This window comes from Aythya fuligula, chromosome 16 (genome assembly GCF_009819795.1).
Source record: "Aythya fuligula isolate bAytFul2 chromosome 16, bAytFul2.pri, whole genome shotgun sequence".
NCBI classification, from domain to species: Eukaryota; Metazoa; Chordata; class Aves; order Anseriformes; family Anatidae; genus Aythya; species Aythya fuligula.
In genome coordinates, this window is record NC_045574.1 from 6,829,900 (window position 1) to 6,846,014 (window position 16,115).

The window sequence follows — 16,115 nt, forward strand, 5'->3', positions numbered from 1 at the left end:
CTAGTGATGGATAATTGCCCTGATCTCTTGTATCTGTTTCCTATTTGCTGCCTCTCCTGTTTTATCAGATGCAGGGACTAGTGACAGTAGTCCGATTTACTGTTAGTTCACAACATTTATGCGTTTCATAGCAAAAACATTAAGTTTCTAAAGTCCTGGGAGAAGGAGCAAGAACTTAACAGGTTAAATGGAGGTATACCCAGGTTGCACAGTAATGCTTTTTTAAGCAAATGCTTAAAACTTTCTTGAGTTGGAAGACTTGCCTTTTTTTTTTTTTTTTTTTTTTTTTTTGAGAAACCAATTAACTGTAGCTTCTAGGAGGTGTTCAGAAAAATGTTCTGACATACTGTTTGTTGTTCCTTTGTTGCTGAAAGTAATCAGACTTCGGTGGTCAGGCAAGGCATCCAGAAAGATAGGAAAGTAGTTGAGCAGAAGTGTTTTCCTTGGAAAGTGATTGCACCAAAGATGTGAACAGTTACAAACAAGTAAATAATATACTTGATAGAACAAAGTGTATGTTTTAGTTGGAATACTGAAGATTATAATTGTCTTATATCTAGAGTAGCACTATATACAGTGATACTAGCTGTTGGGCAAAGGACTCATAGAAGCAAAATATCTAGACAGTAAGTCATTCATAAAAACACGAACATTGTGACAAATGATTTTAGGAGCACAGTAGGGCAGAGTTTTCCCTTAAAAGCTATTGATCTTAACAGCAGATACAACATTAAAGTTTTTGGTTTTGTTTTTGTTTTTTTTAGCATTTCTTAGCTAACACGTTTTGAATGCATGCCCATTTTTTTAATTTTGGAAGCCTTTTGGTAAATATAGCAAGTGCATGGGGGAATTTATCTGTTTTGTTCTTACAGTAACAAAACCTTTTAGGAGAGCAGATTTTCTTGCACCAAAAAAAAATGCAACTGTTGATCAAGATCACAAGTTTAAATGCAAGTTTGTGGACTGTTCAAAATCCTTCCGCAAAGCGAAGTTATTGCATTATCATATGAAATACTTTCATGGAGTGGAGAAAGCAGAATCCCAGCAGAACCCGGTAAAAAGACATATTCAAACCAGAGCTTCTTTGGCTTCTGAAAAAGCTAATCAAGAAAGGTCAAAAAGAGGACGGACCTCAACTGGTTCATTGTGTAAGTATCTCGCTGATCTCTTCCTTTTCTTTTCCTTTTTTACTTATTTATTTTTACTTTTAACAGCAGCAACAGGGAGGGGAAGCAGAAAAGAACAGAAATTGATTTTCTTTCAGGCCAAAGGAGCCTCCTTACAGCTCCCTCTTATGTATTTCTTTGTGGAGAAGAAGTATAATGATACCTGTAAACATCATGTTTTAATGAAGATAAACTGAACAAATTCCCTCATCTAGAAATATGGGTCATGTACTATAATGAAGTGACTATATAGCTTCTCTTATTTCTTTGTAAAAGCTTATTCAAGTGTTAAGCCTCTGTTTCTTCTTCAGAACTACAATCCATGGAGTTCCTCATCTTTTTCTTCCTTCCATTTTTGACAAATGCCTAACTAGTGTTATTGTAAGACTTCTTTTATCCTTTTCTGTACTAAGGCAACAGCCTGGATAATTCCATCTCTCTCTCTATTTCTTACTTGGTCTTCACATTTCACAAGCTGACTTCAAGAATATAGTATACTAGTGTAGGAATCTAATCCCTGTCTCTGCTGGACCTATGGGGAAAAAAAGCCAGTCTTTAACAAGTGCAGTTGTTAGAGCTGTGCTTGAAAGATCCACATGCAACTGACAGTGGAAAGAGAAAAACCTTGGGGGGGAGGGGGTGGAAATCAGAATTCTTCAGTTATAACTGATAACTGCTTTGCAGTTTTTAGATTTACTTTAACTTCTGCTTCACAGTTTCATTCTCTGAAGCACTTTGATCCTGGTGTCTCGAATGCTTCAGTGACAATGTGGGTGTACCTGGGAACTGCAGTGGTGGCGTTGACGATGTGTCCAGACTTTGTTCTTGTGGGCTGCTTTCTCTTTGTACTGCAGGCCCATGAGGATTATCTGTCTTGTGTTCTGACTGAGACAGTTTTATAGAATCCATCTTTGTCTTTGCTGAATTCCCTGGTACTTATCAATCATCTTTGCACTTGATCTTTCATTAGTATTCTGTATAGTTAAGAATTTCAAAATCTTGCAAGCTAGTGACTGAGTTACCAGTGTACGATAGCAGACTATAAAGTGCTTTACTTTGCTTCATGTCTGCTTTTCATAATGTGTCTGGCAAATACTTCTCACTGGAGATGCTACTTCGTGTTCCTAACAAGATAGTGTAACTTAACTTACTGCTACTAAATGTGAACTTCTATGCCCCAGATGCTTCTGTAACTTGAAATAACACAAAGGCATAAGATTTAATTAGAGGTACCTTTTCTTTAAGTGTTTTTATACTTGTTTATATAATTGTTTTTATATGTGTTTATTATACCCTGCAGCTTATATGAAACTGAATTACTGCCTAGAGAAAGGGACCTGGGACAAACGGTTTACAAAGCATGGCCTCTAACACTGCAGAGCAATCAGAGTAGGCTTCTTGCATAGAACCATAGAATGGCTCGGGTTGGAAGGGACCTTAGAGATCATCTAACTCCAACCCCCAAACCATGGGCAGGGATGCTACCCATTAGATCAGGTTTGCCCAGGCCCCATCCAGCCTGGCCATGAGCACCTCCAGAGAAATGCATTTCAAGTGTTTTTTCATAGCAGACTGCTATTCTACTTTTTGAGGAGCTGTAAAATTATTTCAGTTTGAAAAATTGTTTTCCTGTGATTGGTTTGAGGGAACTGAGTAGTGACTTGACCCTCTTGTTATTCCCTTTCCCCAGGTATATACTGTTGGTTTGATGCCGCCATCTTGGCTGCACTGGTGGGTAATTTTTTTGGTATTAAGATCTAATAATACTTCCTTATATTAAATCTCCACCCCTTTCTTCATTTGGGAGTGGGTATGTGTGGTTCATAGCATATTCCTGCAAGTAGCCCCTCGGCTGTGCTGACAGCTGCTGACTGTGAATCAGCACTGTGGTGGAAGTTGGGCAGTGGAGTTTTCACAGTCACCATCAGAGGCTTCTGTTGTGGAGCTACTGGTTTTCCTCAATAAGGAGTGTAATTTTACATCACTTATGTCATAACGTGTCCGATTATTAAGTGGTGTGTTTTTTAGCTCGAATTTTTAATTCTTAATGTTCTTCCTTTGCTGGTACCAAAAATTCTGAAGTGGGGTTAATGGGATTTATGGAGTCATATTGCTGTTTTCTACTCTGTTCTCTTGTCTTCTTGCAAGCCTCTTTTCTGTTCATAAATGCCTGAACAGGAAGACAGGCTGCTAAGCAAGACCTTTTTAAAAATATGTTTCGGGATGTATTGCTTAGTGAGAGTGCGGACTTTCCAATGCATAATTAGGTATGGTACACCGTGGGTTTACTTTATCATCTTTATGATCCTTTTGTGAGCATTACAACAAATTCTCCTATTCAAAATGTACATATTTAAAAAAATATTTTACCTTTTGGTAAAAATGTCCTTTTCATAGTACTTTGCTTTATTAGATTAAGAAAAGGTGGCAACTTCTAGCAGACAAGACTTTAGAAATTAGTTTTGTTATTCCAGAAGCTTGCTTTAGATACTCCTGCTTCAGAAGCTTTATTATGTTTTAATCCTTGATCCTTCTGAAGTTTCATTTTGGAGTTCTAGGAATGTTTACTGTTTTTGCTACATACTATATAAAAATAAACAAAAGGTTGGAAGTTAATGGAAAAATACTTACTTTTCCTGGTCCTGGAGTTCTAGGAAATGATGCAATATTCAGAACAGTTGGAAAAACTTGTTGTAGTGCTTGAAATTAGAATTCTGACACATTGAAAAGAAGATGGATGTAAGCGGTCTTCATTGACCATGCTTTCAGATGCATGAAGAGCAAATAAAAGTATTTTGCACAAAAGTAGAGACTGAAATTTCAGTGTTTGAACTGTTATAAATCATGCCACTTGCCATTGGCTTCAAAATTTAAGTGAGCTAGAAAATTTAATGTTGATGTGATTCATGCAGTCTTCTCCCTGAGAAGGAACTTGCCTTGGCAGTGACAAATTCGACAGATACCTCTCTAAATCCTGTAGTGAGTTTTCATAGAATCATAGAATATGCTGAGTTGGAAGGGGGACCCACACTGAGTTCAACTCCTTTTCTATGAATAGAGGGGAATGACCTACCATTGCCTAGTTGGTATTTTAGTTTTTCCTTAACTTGTCTGAACAAAACAAAGCAGACTTGAATGGCTACTGGCACATTCAGGCAATACCTCTTTTTAATTTATCAGGAGATATTACCATTGTCATGAAAGAACTTTTTTCCTAGCCCAGTGCTATAATACTTATCTCTGTGAGGATTGTTGCTATTTGGCCTTTCAGGAAAGAACTGTCTTCTGTAGAGAACAAGGCTGTTGATTTCACATTTCCCTGGACTATAGGAGTTGTGGGCATTTGTACCCTAAACTCTTAGGTTGCAATCTAGAGCCATATAACAGCCGTTGTTTAAAAGGAGAGAAAACTTTGGAGTTACTTGGTGATTGCTGTAGTGAAAGAAAAGAATAGAACCATATTCCATATTCAGATACCTTAACATAAAGTAGGTTTTGCTTTCTCTTTGTGGTCACAGCTGTTTCTCTGCACAATTGCTTATACTTTACTATGATAAAATACATCCTTTTCTACCATGAGTTGTGCTCCACAAACATTTTATATAAATTTCTTCATATGAAGATGTCAGCTTGCTTCAGATTATCTCTCGCCATCCTATTGTATGTGAAGTACCTGCACAAGGTTTTAGTGTCTGTTGTGTCCTGACTGAGGCCTCTCCAAGGTATTTGGACATCCAACAGAATTCAGTTCATGCCCTTGTGCCAGGGAGTGAGCTGAACAACTTCTCTTGAAGTCTTAAAGTCAACTTGTGGCAAACTTCAGTGCTTGAACTGTTGATACACTTTACCTCAGACCTTGGCGAGGCTTCATACTTTATGCGTCCTGAAGATCTGCAGGTAAATTCTAACCTTGTCAGATGTAAACACATAGCACAGTTTGAGTGTATATGCAAGAAAATCCCACCAAAACCTTCACTGAGGTGGCTGGTGTACTCATAATACTCTTAATAACCACTTAGTACTGGCCTGAGCATAACTGTTGTACTGGCAGGGACTTCATCAGCTGATAGATACCCTTACACTCCTCAGACAGCTCTGTTGAGGTGTCTTGCTTTGAAGTTAGAACTGCTTTTGAGCGCTCAAAAACTTGCTGCACTGAGCTGCATTTTTGGTATGTGTGTGTCTAGTCTGGCATGTTGCTACCAGTGCTGGCCCTGCTGTTCGTCTTGCAGTGAGGCACAAAAGGGAAGCAGAGAACCAGCAATTAGTATTTTAAGGACCATAGAAAACTTGTGCCCAGCTGAGTCTGTGAAAGATAGTTGTAGGGGAAAAAAAGAAGCATGAATTTTGTCAGTGAGTTTAAATTTTTGTACATGGTCCATTTGTTAGAAAACTCGCCTACTCGGAATTAATGTGTCATGTTAATTGCATGAGTGTCTTAACATCAGGAATACATATGAAGAAAGAAGGGTCTTGTCTTCACTCATGATAATGATGAGATCCTAACTATGCATGCAGAAGGAACAGGATGGCAAACTTGCTTTGCTTAAACTTAAAAGATTAAATTTACTTAAGTCATCTGGTTGTGGTGACAACTGTATAGCTGTTATTGTGGACCACTGTCGCAGAGCAGAGTGGTTTTCAAGGTGATCCTTTGGCAGTGGGTGCCCCTTTGCTAGTAGGAAGAATGTATACGGGTGCCCTATAACATAGGGTTTGTCACTGTGGGAGATGGTGAGGAGCTTTGTTAACCCTGATTTCTGCAGAATCACCAGTCAGCTTTGTGGCTTATCTCAAGATACAGCATGGAGTTTGTGGAGGATGGCTGTGTCAAATTCTTTAGCTGTAAGTCAAGATAAGTGGTCTTTGTTATTGGAAACATGAGTGGATGTTCTCAGCAAATGATTTCACAGCTGTGTATGGTGAATATTGTACAACAGACAACACTTGAGGAATTCAGTCTCTTTGCTTCCTGTGGATGTTGAATATTCTTCCTAAACCAACATCTGACATGATCTGTTAGATATGAAGGTTGTTGCATTGCTTGTTAACTGACGTGTAACATGTTCAAATCTAAGTCCCTCTTAAGGCTTTACCTGGTTAGTCTTCATGGCTTCTGCATGGCTGAGAAGATTTCATTTCTTAGAAATTAAAACAAATACAGGCCTGAGATACTTCACTGCTTCCAGATCAGTTCCTCACATGAAGGAGGGTATTTCTCACAGGCTTTGGAAAGCCAAGTCTGCAGGATAAAGGCCTGAAAGAATCTGCTGGAAGAAGGCTGTGAGCAGTTACAAGCAAGCCTGTCTGTTGTTTGTTTTTGTTTTTCTTTTAATGAATTTGTCTCCTGTTACTGTTATTTAGGTTCATCTGAACTAGAAATTCACCTGCTGGTGTTCCATTCCAGTGTCATGGTTCAAGAAGCGTTCAGCTATTCAGTACCCTTGCTCTGTGTCAGGGAGCTGTTGTGCTCTATTTGTAGAGAATCATATAATTCTAATAACTATGAGTATTTGGAATCATGGAGGGATTTAAGGGTACCACTGCCATCATGCGGGACCTCAACAAGCTGGAGAGAGTTGGGCAGGGAGAGACTTCATGAAATATAATGAGGGCAAGTGTAGAGTCCTGTCAAGAACAACCCCAGACACCAGTATAAGCTGGGGACTGCCCTGCTGGAGAGCAATGAAGGGAAGAGGGACCTGGGGCTCCTGGTGGACATGACCACGAGCCAGCACCGTGCCCCTGTGGCCAAGAAGGCCGGTGGCATCCTGGGGTGTATCAGAAGGGCTGTGGTTAGTAGGGCGAGAGGTTCTCCTCCCCCTCTACTCTGCCCTGGGGAGACCACATTCAGAATACTGCATCCAGCTCTGGGCCCCTCAGTTCAAGGATAGGGAACTGCTTGAGAGAGCCCAGCGCAGAGCCACGAGGATGATTAAGGGAGTGAAACCTCTCCCTTATGGGGAGAGGCTGAGGAAGATGGGTCTCTTTAGCTTGGAGAAGGGGAAACTGAGGGGTGACCTCATTAATGTTTATAAATATGTAAAGGGTGAGTGTCAGGAGGATGGAGGCAGGCTCTTCTCAGTGACATCCAATGATACAGTGGGGCAATGGGTGCAAGCTGGAACATTGGAGGTTCCACTTAAATATGAGACAAAACTTTTTCACATTGAGGGTGACAGAGCACTGGGACAGGCTGCCTGCACATGTTCCTGTGTGACCTGATCTCGGCGTTCCTGCTCCAGCAGGGGACTGGACTAGATGATCTGTCAAGGTCCCTTCCAAACCCAAACATTCTGTGAATATTTACTTTGATTTTGATCAAGTTGAGCATTATCAGGAATGTGTGGAAGTTGTAGGTTAGATGTTACATACCTGTGTCCTGTCTAAGGATAAAGTGCAGGTGTCTTGATCAGAGCTACACAGGCAGCTTTAGGAAATGCATGGTCACTGGAGCACCTACTAGGGTCTTTATGAGCATTGTTCTGCTTTTACTACAGACTTACAGTATAGACATGGGTTGTTTCTTGGTAGTTTCAGCTGACTGATTACAGGGACGAGTGCTTGATGGAGAAGTTAGCAGCAACAGAACTACAAGGTGTGTGTGCAAATGCGGTGGTTTTGCTGTTCTCTGTTGGCTTTTCTTGAAATTGCACATGAGGAATTCCTGTGATGGGGAGGAGACAGGAGAGTAGGAAGCCTTTTAGGAGAGACTCAGAGAGGGAGGAGCATAAAAGCATATGGCATGCTGCTGTCAGTGCTAAAACAAGGCCTGAGGTTGTTGAATGTGTGGGCTTTAATAGCATGTTCGTAAATGCAAATTCTTAGTTGTGGTTGTTACGGTAAGTAATTGCTTTTCATTTTTTTGGTGGCCAATTTAAAAATTGGCCTGCTTCACGGAAGTATACTTGAAAATGTTGTTTTGGGATGACTTAACATACTGCAATCAGAAAGTTTACAAGTTTGGGTCTTCATAACACAAGTTTAATCTTTACATTCCCAAAAGTTTAGGATGATTTTTCATATTTTTAATCTCACCTTCTTGTCAATTTCAGTCACAACTCCTGAAGTGGATTTCAGAGTACTCAGCAGTCTTAGACCCTCTACGCTTTTCTATTGATAGAACAAAAAATATTTCAAAATTAACATGTTGATAACTATTTTTGAAGAAAAATACATCTGACATATGATAGGGTACCTTTGGACTACTCCAAAAGAGTGTTCATGGTAGCTGAAAAATATTACAGGAATGCATTGACCTATGTGTGTTAAAAGATGCAATAGTCTTGGCAAAAATCTTATTCAATTTTTACTCTTACAAAGCTAGAAAACACAATGCTCTTTTGTTCCCTCATGAGTGTGTGTATGTAGATCTCAGCCCACGGGAAGCCTTTTCGTGGGATCAAGGTGGCTGCAGAATTTTTCTGATGTTAATTTATGAAATTGAGTTTAGCTCTTGGGAGAAAGGAAAATGAGGAGGCCTAAATGAAGGTCCTAGTCTGATTTTTATTTTTTTTCCTAGTCTGAATATTTTTAATATATATTTTTTTTTAAGTTCCCTGAGATGCTGTTGTATAAATATTTTTGGAACTTAAAGCAGGCAGAATGGTAGATAGTCAGGAATGCTTCCCTGGCTTGTTTATGTGTCTTGTCTGTGTGTACTGCCACAAACCTTTTGCCTTTCAGAAAGTTTGCTAGGATTGTGTTGTTCCCAAACAGATTATAAGGTACCATAATCTTATTTTTCAGCTACCATGTACCATGGGAAAAAGTTTTTTGTTTGAACTGATGACTTATGTTTGTGAAGGTTCGCAGAAGTGATTTCTGTTAGTGAGAAGTCCTGCAAAAATAGACTTTTTTTTGTTGTTGTTGTTCAAATACACAACTTCTTCCTGCAAGAGAAATTGGGCCTGTTGAAAATGGGAAGCTGTACATATTACCGTGGTATATTATCAGGGAGTATCTTCTGTATACTCAAGGAATATCTTCAAGGAAAATTCTTCATGGAAGAAACGTTCAACATCCTATAGCTTGTAGCTCTTTTGAGTTCAGTAAGCACCCAAAGAAGGGCAACAGGGAGTTGCCTTACTGGACAGAAGTCACCTTCATGACAGTCTTGTGGAGGAAACTTGGACTCTTTGTCTCTTTTCTGTCTTCTATTGTAGCTGATGTAAAGCACTATGGTAAATGACTGAAGGTTAACTAGTTGGTTACTAAAATTGTTACGAACACCACCTGCTCTTTTTTTCCTGAAGTTTTAATGTAGCTTCAGTGTGGGAGGAGGATCAGGGAGAAAGCCATCAGATAGCCTCAGGTTTTGCTGGGTATTCGCTGGTTCCTTCAGCCTCAAGAGATCCGCTTGCTTCTGAAAGGGACATAATGAGGTGTCTTAATGTGCCTCATAGCTCCAACTTGAAATGTAGGTCAGGCCAGAGTACTTGATTCCACTTCTCTTAAGTATGCTGAGCTTGGACTCTTCTTCTGTCTTCAGTCATTTTCAACTCCTGCTCGCAGTTATTTAGAGAGGCTTCCAAGTGAAAAACCTACTGACATGCAAGTCTTCAGATCGGACAGAAGTTGCCTTTAGTATCCAATTTGAGATGCTTATGATGATAGAATTATACATTCTTGATGAAAAACAGCATTCTGTCAGCTTGGCTACTGGTTCTGTTTGACGAAGATACTTGATACTTGATGACATACTTCAAAGTGGCAAGAAGAATATTGCAAGAAGACTTGACTTACTAGTAAATGAAATCACAGATGAAATTGCCTGTCTATCTCATGATTGTATGGATTTTAGGTAGTGATACTGAATTCTTGCATCTCTCTCCTGGCTGAAATGCTGTTATTTCAGTGGTATATACTTTAAAACTTCCCTTCCTTAGATATGCAGAGCTTCTATATGCTTGTTACAAAGCACACTTCTGAGAATAGGCTGTGGTTCCTCTATTTACATCAACAGGACCTCTTTTATTTTCTCTGTTAAAGAAAAATTTATCTGACCATATCGCTGCTGAGCTGAACTGTTTCTCTCTCCATATTTCCTCCATGCAGCAGTATTTCTGGACGAATAAAGATTTGGGGATTGTAACAACAACAAAAAGCATTGCAGGTCTTAGACTTTAAATGAGCTTCTGCTTAAAAACTCTTCTGTGGTCAAGTTGCTGGGACTGCAAGCTTAGTGGTTTATTTCATCAGAGATGCTCCCTAGGGAGTTTATTTCATCAGAGAGGCTCCCTATGGACAACCAGAACTGCTGCTGGTGAAGTAGAGTTCAGTTTTGAACGTATTTAAAGTTTGGACCTCGTCTTTATTCTCTTTGTAGATGCTCCTCTACGCATAGCCCTAAGGAGTACCTCATATAGAGATGAAAAAATAGAGAAGAGAAGAACATCAACCACTGTAAATGCATTAAATAGTCACCGATATTCTGTTAGAGAACAAACCAAGGAGAACCACATAGCGAGATCACTCCGGAAGCCTCCAGAAAAAAAAAGAGTTGAAAATGGTACGCTTCTTTTAGTTTAAAATGAACTCTTGCAAAAGGTTTAAACATTGGTAGGAACTGATAATATTGGTAGAAAGCATTCTATATACCTAGTTTTTAAAAGTTATTTTTTACATGAGTATACAATTTAAGCCGTATTTTTCACTGTTCCTTTGTAGTGGTTTCAAATGAAGAATCAATATAATGAAATTGGTGATTTTTTGTCTATACTCAGAATTTCAATGTTCCCAGTCATGGTGTGTAACATTTTTTAGATGGAAAAAGTAGTAGAATATTTTAAAAAGAGAAGAATGTTTTCATTCAATTTGTTTATTTGATACATTTCTTAGTTCTGTTGTTGGAACAAGCCTGGGTTGTCCAAAGCGTTATTTTAAGTAATCGTGAACTTGTCGAGATGCATAAACTTGAGGCTTTACTTTTTCTGGTAGCCAGCAATCTGTGCTACTGGAAATCTCTGGGTAGCGTGGCATCGCTTAACTCTTTTCAGTGGTGTAGTGTAAACCCTGTTTATACTAGGTTCTTCTATAATATAGGTTCTTACGTCACTATTCTCTTTCAGATATGTGGTGACAATTTGAGCCACAATGGTGAAGAACATGAAAATCTGTGCTAAGTGAATTTTACTTGTAATACTCTTATTCTGGAGAATTTCAATGTTTTCACTGGTCTGACTCAGTAGGGTATTTCTTATTTGAGAGAATGGCCTAAAGACATTAGCACGAACTTTTAAGTGTTGGTGGGGTTTGACTAAGTATTCATCCTCTTTAGTCTCTTTTTGCCATTCAGGGAAATAAAGAATTTAATTTTTTTGTGCTTTCGGGGAAAAAAAAAAATCCTTTTTAAAAATGAGGTTGAGATATTTTTTTTAGGATTATATAAGGCAGTTTTTTTCTCTTAGATTATGCAAGTCTGTGAGGATGCTCCTAACCTAGGTTAGGTTGGGTGCCTGCTGTATCTGGTTGTCTTCCAGTGAGAATTCTTTTAAACTTCCAAATACTTACACGAAACAGTTTTGGATAAAAACATCCAGCAGTACAGGGTTTTTGGAAGGCCTGTGTATTTAACTGTATGAGCTAGTTAAATACACAGAAAAGTGCAAATACTTGCCTTTAAAAAGAAAAATGAAAAAATATATACCCTCTACCTCAGAGGGAAAAAGCATGGGAGCAAGGAAGATTTTGTCCCACTTACAACTGATGTGTTGAGTAATGGAAGAAATGCCCTCTCACGTACCCTAAAAAACAGGTTAGATGATCTGCCTATCTTCACTTTCCAACTGAAAAGATGCAAAGATTTCTTGCCTATATTGACCTCAGTTATTGTCCCTCTGACCTTTTCCTGGAAGAGTGAAATGACAGAACTTAATAGTGTCCCTGCATATGAGCCGGGAGAAGTAAATGGTACCCAGAGGGTCCTGAGCACTGGAAGACTGGGAGAGATCAAAGACAAAGGAAAGTAAGATGTAGCTAGAAGCTTTATGCTGAGATATGCATATGAAGCTCTTTTTCCTTTCACCCCTTCCTCCCCCCCATGGTAACAGAGTGGGAATGAAGTTTGTGTCTTTTATTGCCAGTCATTTTCAGTCATGTTCCTTCTGCAGGACATGTAATTTGTATAGCAGCCTGCCGTCAGTGTCAGCAGCTAATGTGGCTGCTGGCAATGCACAGTTTTAGCAACCATCATTAATAACATGCCAAAGGAGGAGAAAAGCTGCAAGGGAGCAGGAGATACGCAAGGACTGAAAGGCAGGGGAGATGTAAGAGCTGAAGGCTTTTTAAAAGACATGCTATAGTGATTTGTCCCCCTGCACGTTTATCACAGCTGGTAATCACCTAAATGTGACTGAGATGTCCAGTTTCTCAAAGTGGGCAGCTTGTACCTCAAAAACATAGTCTCACATTGTGGGTTAGGGAGGTTACTGAATAGTATGTTGTAGGAGGTTGACATAATGTACTGGTATGGCTTTGCTTCCTGAGTGGCTATAGACTAGTTGGGGTTCTTACACATTTTGTGTTGGAGAGTGTTTCTGACAGTAGAGTGTCTTTAGATGTTTGTTCTGATATTGGTAATCAGTAATTGAAATAGTCTTTTCTTAAATGGGATGGTGAGTGGCTTAATCAGCTGAGCACTCTTGAGAGCAAAGCCCTTTTGAGATGCAAGGCATGCTTCCATAGTACACTTATGGTTGCACCTAGTAGTCTCTGCAGAGTCTGGAGAGTTTATTTTAAGGAACGCTGCAAGTATCTAGAGATTTTGCTGCAGAGAACTAAATCTGAAAGACAGGAGTTGTGATCAAGTGGCAGGAGATTGAAAGCAAGGGTTTGTACACGTTTCCTGGCAATGGGGTTACTTACAGCAAATGCTTCGGAGGCATGTTTTGAGGATGGACGTGACTGAAAAATATCACCCAATTATTCAAAAATATTTTTTTTTCCATAAAAATAGGATGGGAAGGAAACAGAGAAAAACAGGTATAGACAAGTGAACCAGTTGTTACTCCATTTTTCTATGAAAGCAAAACGTTTGAGGAACTGGACTAGAGTTGGGGGGAGGGTTCTTACGTCAGACACAACACTACTGAAATGTTCAGCAGTAATTTCAGCTAGAAACTTATAACAAATGCTCACGTTTTGTTTTTTAATAATCTATGAAGGCTGAAACTCCAACTACCTAAGCAGAAAATGGGGCATTGGTGCCTAGTTGCTTTCTCTTACATGCTATTGTAACTTAGTTATGGGACAATCACACTAGGACATAAAACAGACCATTCCAATTCTGTGGGCTGGGAATTCTTAGAGGTAATATTTCTGGCTGTTTTTTTTCTAGTGAACTATCCACGCTTGCCTGAAGAAACAATAGAGTCATTTAAGAAAATTAATAGGTAGAATAGTTGTGTATATCTTTAAAATTAAATTGGAATGTTGTCTAATTTCAGCTGTTAAAGAATATGAGAAGAACAAAGAAAGAAAATCCAAAGACTGTGGAAGGTCCAAGGCAAAGAAAAAGAAAAAAAAGAAAAAGAGAGCTAAGCCTGGTAAAGCTTTTTTTTTTTTTTTTTTCTTTAGAGGAAAATGGTTTTGTTTCCTTGTTTTGCCTGTTACCTAGTTCCATGCTCTTGAGAGGAGACATTGCAGATATATTTCCTGTCATATCATTGCAGATATGTTTCCTTCATTTACCTAGTGGTTGTGATTTTATTGTCATTAAGAATAAACCATGATTGGCAAGACAATTTATGTGCATCATTAATGCTGAATAATAACTGATAATAGTGGTTATAATGGCACAGAATAAAACAAACTCCAAAATGCACGTGTTGGTCTTCAAGTCTGGCTTTCCATTAGTAAGATAGACTTCTATGCAAGTTTCACCCAGTTAAAGAGTGTGCAGGTCCCCTCAATTTGTTACCAAGTGCCCTGAGTACCAGATGTTCTCTGTGTATGAGTTCTAGCTCTCCTGTTTGAGTGATGGGGCTTGAAAATGCTGATGGGTCCTCTTTCTGCTGTTAACTTTGAGTTCTTATATCTTCACTTATTTTCAGACGCTCTGATAATGAGCTGACACGTCCAAGTTTTTCTTTTCAAAAGGACAAATCTTGTGGAGACACAGTAAAATCTGTACTTAATGTCTGTACTCAGGCTTTGTCCACCTCATGTCTCATAAATTGCTGTTCCCTTTGCATTTAATAGGAAGATGGTAATAACGTGTCTTCCAAAGCCTCTGAGGATGAAATCAACAGGGAATACTTTCTTCTTCACACTTTGAATGTTATATATAAGCCCAAGATGGTTACTAGTGGTTGGATTTGCAACTTCCAAATGCAGCAGCTGATATCATAAAACTTCAAAATGTACAGATCAAGCTTGACAACTTCCTATGCCATTGATTGATGTCTAGGATCATTAAAGCAGTGTATTCATGCATAATTTGTCAAACAAGAGCTCCTTATGGAGGAGTTTTTCAGACTGGAAAGCATAACTTCTGTTAACTTTTGTGAAGACAAGCTGTCACGAGAGAGTAGAGGGAAAGAATGAACCACAAGTAGACTGACTCAGAATTGAATTGAAACAAATTACTTCAGTGACTTTCTGATGACATGGTGCCCACAGATATGTAGATATTGTACAAATCCTAATTTGTAAACTTACACAATAATTTGACAAAAAATCATACCAACAAATTGTTTGTTCCTTTGTTCTTGGGTTTTTGAAACATAAATGAAAGCATGTTGGCTTCTGAACCATCCAAAATGAGTACCAGACAGGTTGGGATAGCTGTGGTGGCTGGATGTATTTCTAGTTTCTGTACTTCAGCTTACATGATCTGGAGATTCAGCATTTTAGTGTAGAAATACTCGAATGCATACAAAAAATGTGATGTGTCGTGTTCCTAAAATTTTTGGAGCAACATGAAGATTTTGGAGCATTTCAATAGCAAACTGATAACAACAATAGTTAGCTATCTCCATAAACTAGGAGAATAAAAGAACAGGCTCTGTTTCCTTGTAGTCGGTGACATCAGGGAACGTGTTTAGCCGATGTTAATAATGGGATATGAGGGAGAGGTCTCCAGCTAACAGTGCTTGAGTAGAAATGTCTATCTGTAGTGCAGAAGCATTTGTAGATCTTCATTCTGAAGAGCATGTATGTATAAATAACTGGTGTTTCCAGCTTTTCTCACTTCATCAGTGAAGATGACTGAGTTGCACAGGGTTTTTCTGGCTCAGAGGGTACCTTTATTACCTCTAGGAAGTTTGCAATTCTTTCAGCAACATAATGAAGTCCTGGAGTCCTAGAATATTAAAGTGGACACTGTCTCAGTGAATCATAAGTGCCTGTTGTTATGATGCTGTTTTTTCTTCTGTCTTGTTTCCTTAACCACAAACTTCTGACCATAGTACTTCTTACAATTTTACAGACTACTCTGGCAGTGAAGAAAACACGGATATTTCGCAGGAACTTTCTCCTGAAAAATCAGTTGTCACAAAATGTATTTCTTCAAATAAATCATCTGCCCACACAAGCACAGACCTGCACTGCTCTGAGTCTGGACAGCACAGAGGAAAATCAAAAACAAATGGTAAAAGGAGACTTCTTTACAGCTTACTAGTTCTGTCTTTCATCACTAATAAATGTGTGAGCTGCTCTATTACAACATGTGTGTGAAGACTAGTACTTGTAATGCAGGTTTGGCTATTCTTGCACAGGGCCTCGTCTTTCCTTTTGCACTGCCTGAAGAAGCTGAACCCAATTCATTTGTCAGAGCTAGATGCTGGTGGTGCTTTTTGCTCTTTGCTTTGGCTCTGCCAGTGACTGGAAAAAGGGAAACATCACTCCCATTTTAAAAAAGGGTAGAAGGAAAGACCTGGGGAACTACAGACCAGTGAGCCTTATCTCTGTGCCTGGGAAGATCATGGCACAAATCCTCCTGGAAGCACT

At 39.0% G+C, this 16,115-nt stretch overlaps 1 protein-coding gene across 3 annotated transcripts in view; it reads left to right on the plus strand.

Moving 5' to 3' along the window:
* PHF20 (PHD finger protein 20) overlaps positions 1–16,115 on the plus strand; it is a 69,468-nt gene that overhangs the window by 34,759 nt on the left and 18,594 nt on the right. For 2 of the 3 annotated variants that reach the window (XM_032198122.1, XM_032198121.1), the window contains 4 exons: positions 873–1,148; positions 10,495–10,677; positions 13,613–13,711; positions 15,595–15,756. In XM_032198122.1, the coding sequence (XP_032054013.1) occupies positions 873–1,148; positions 10,495–10,677; positions 13,613–13,711; positions 15,595–15,756 (720 nt within the window). The remainder of the gene's footprint in view (positions 1–872; positions 1,149–10,494; positions 10,678–13,612; positions 13,712–15,594; positions 15,757–16,115) is intronic. The other variant, XM_032198124.1, reaches the window with a different exon arrangement.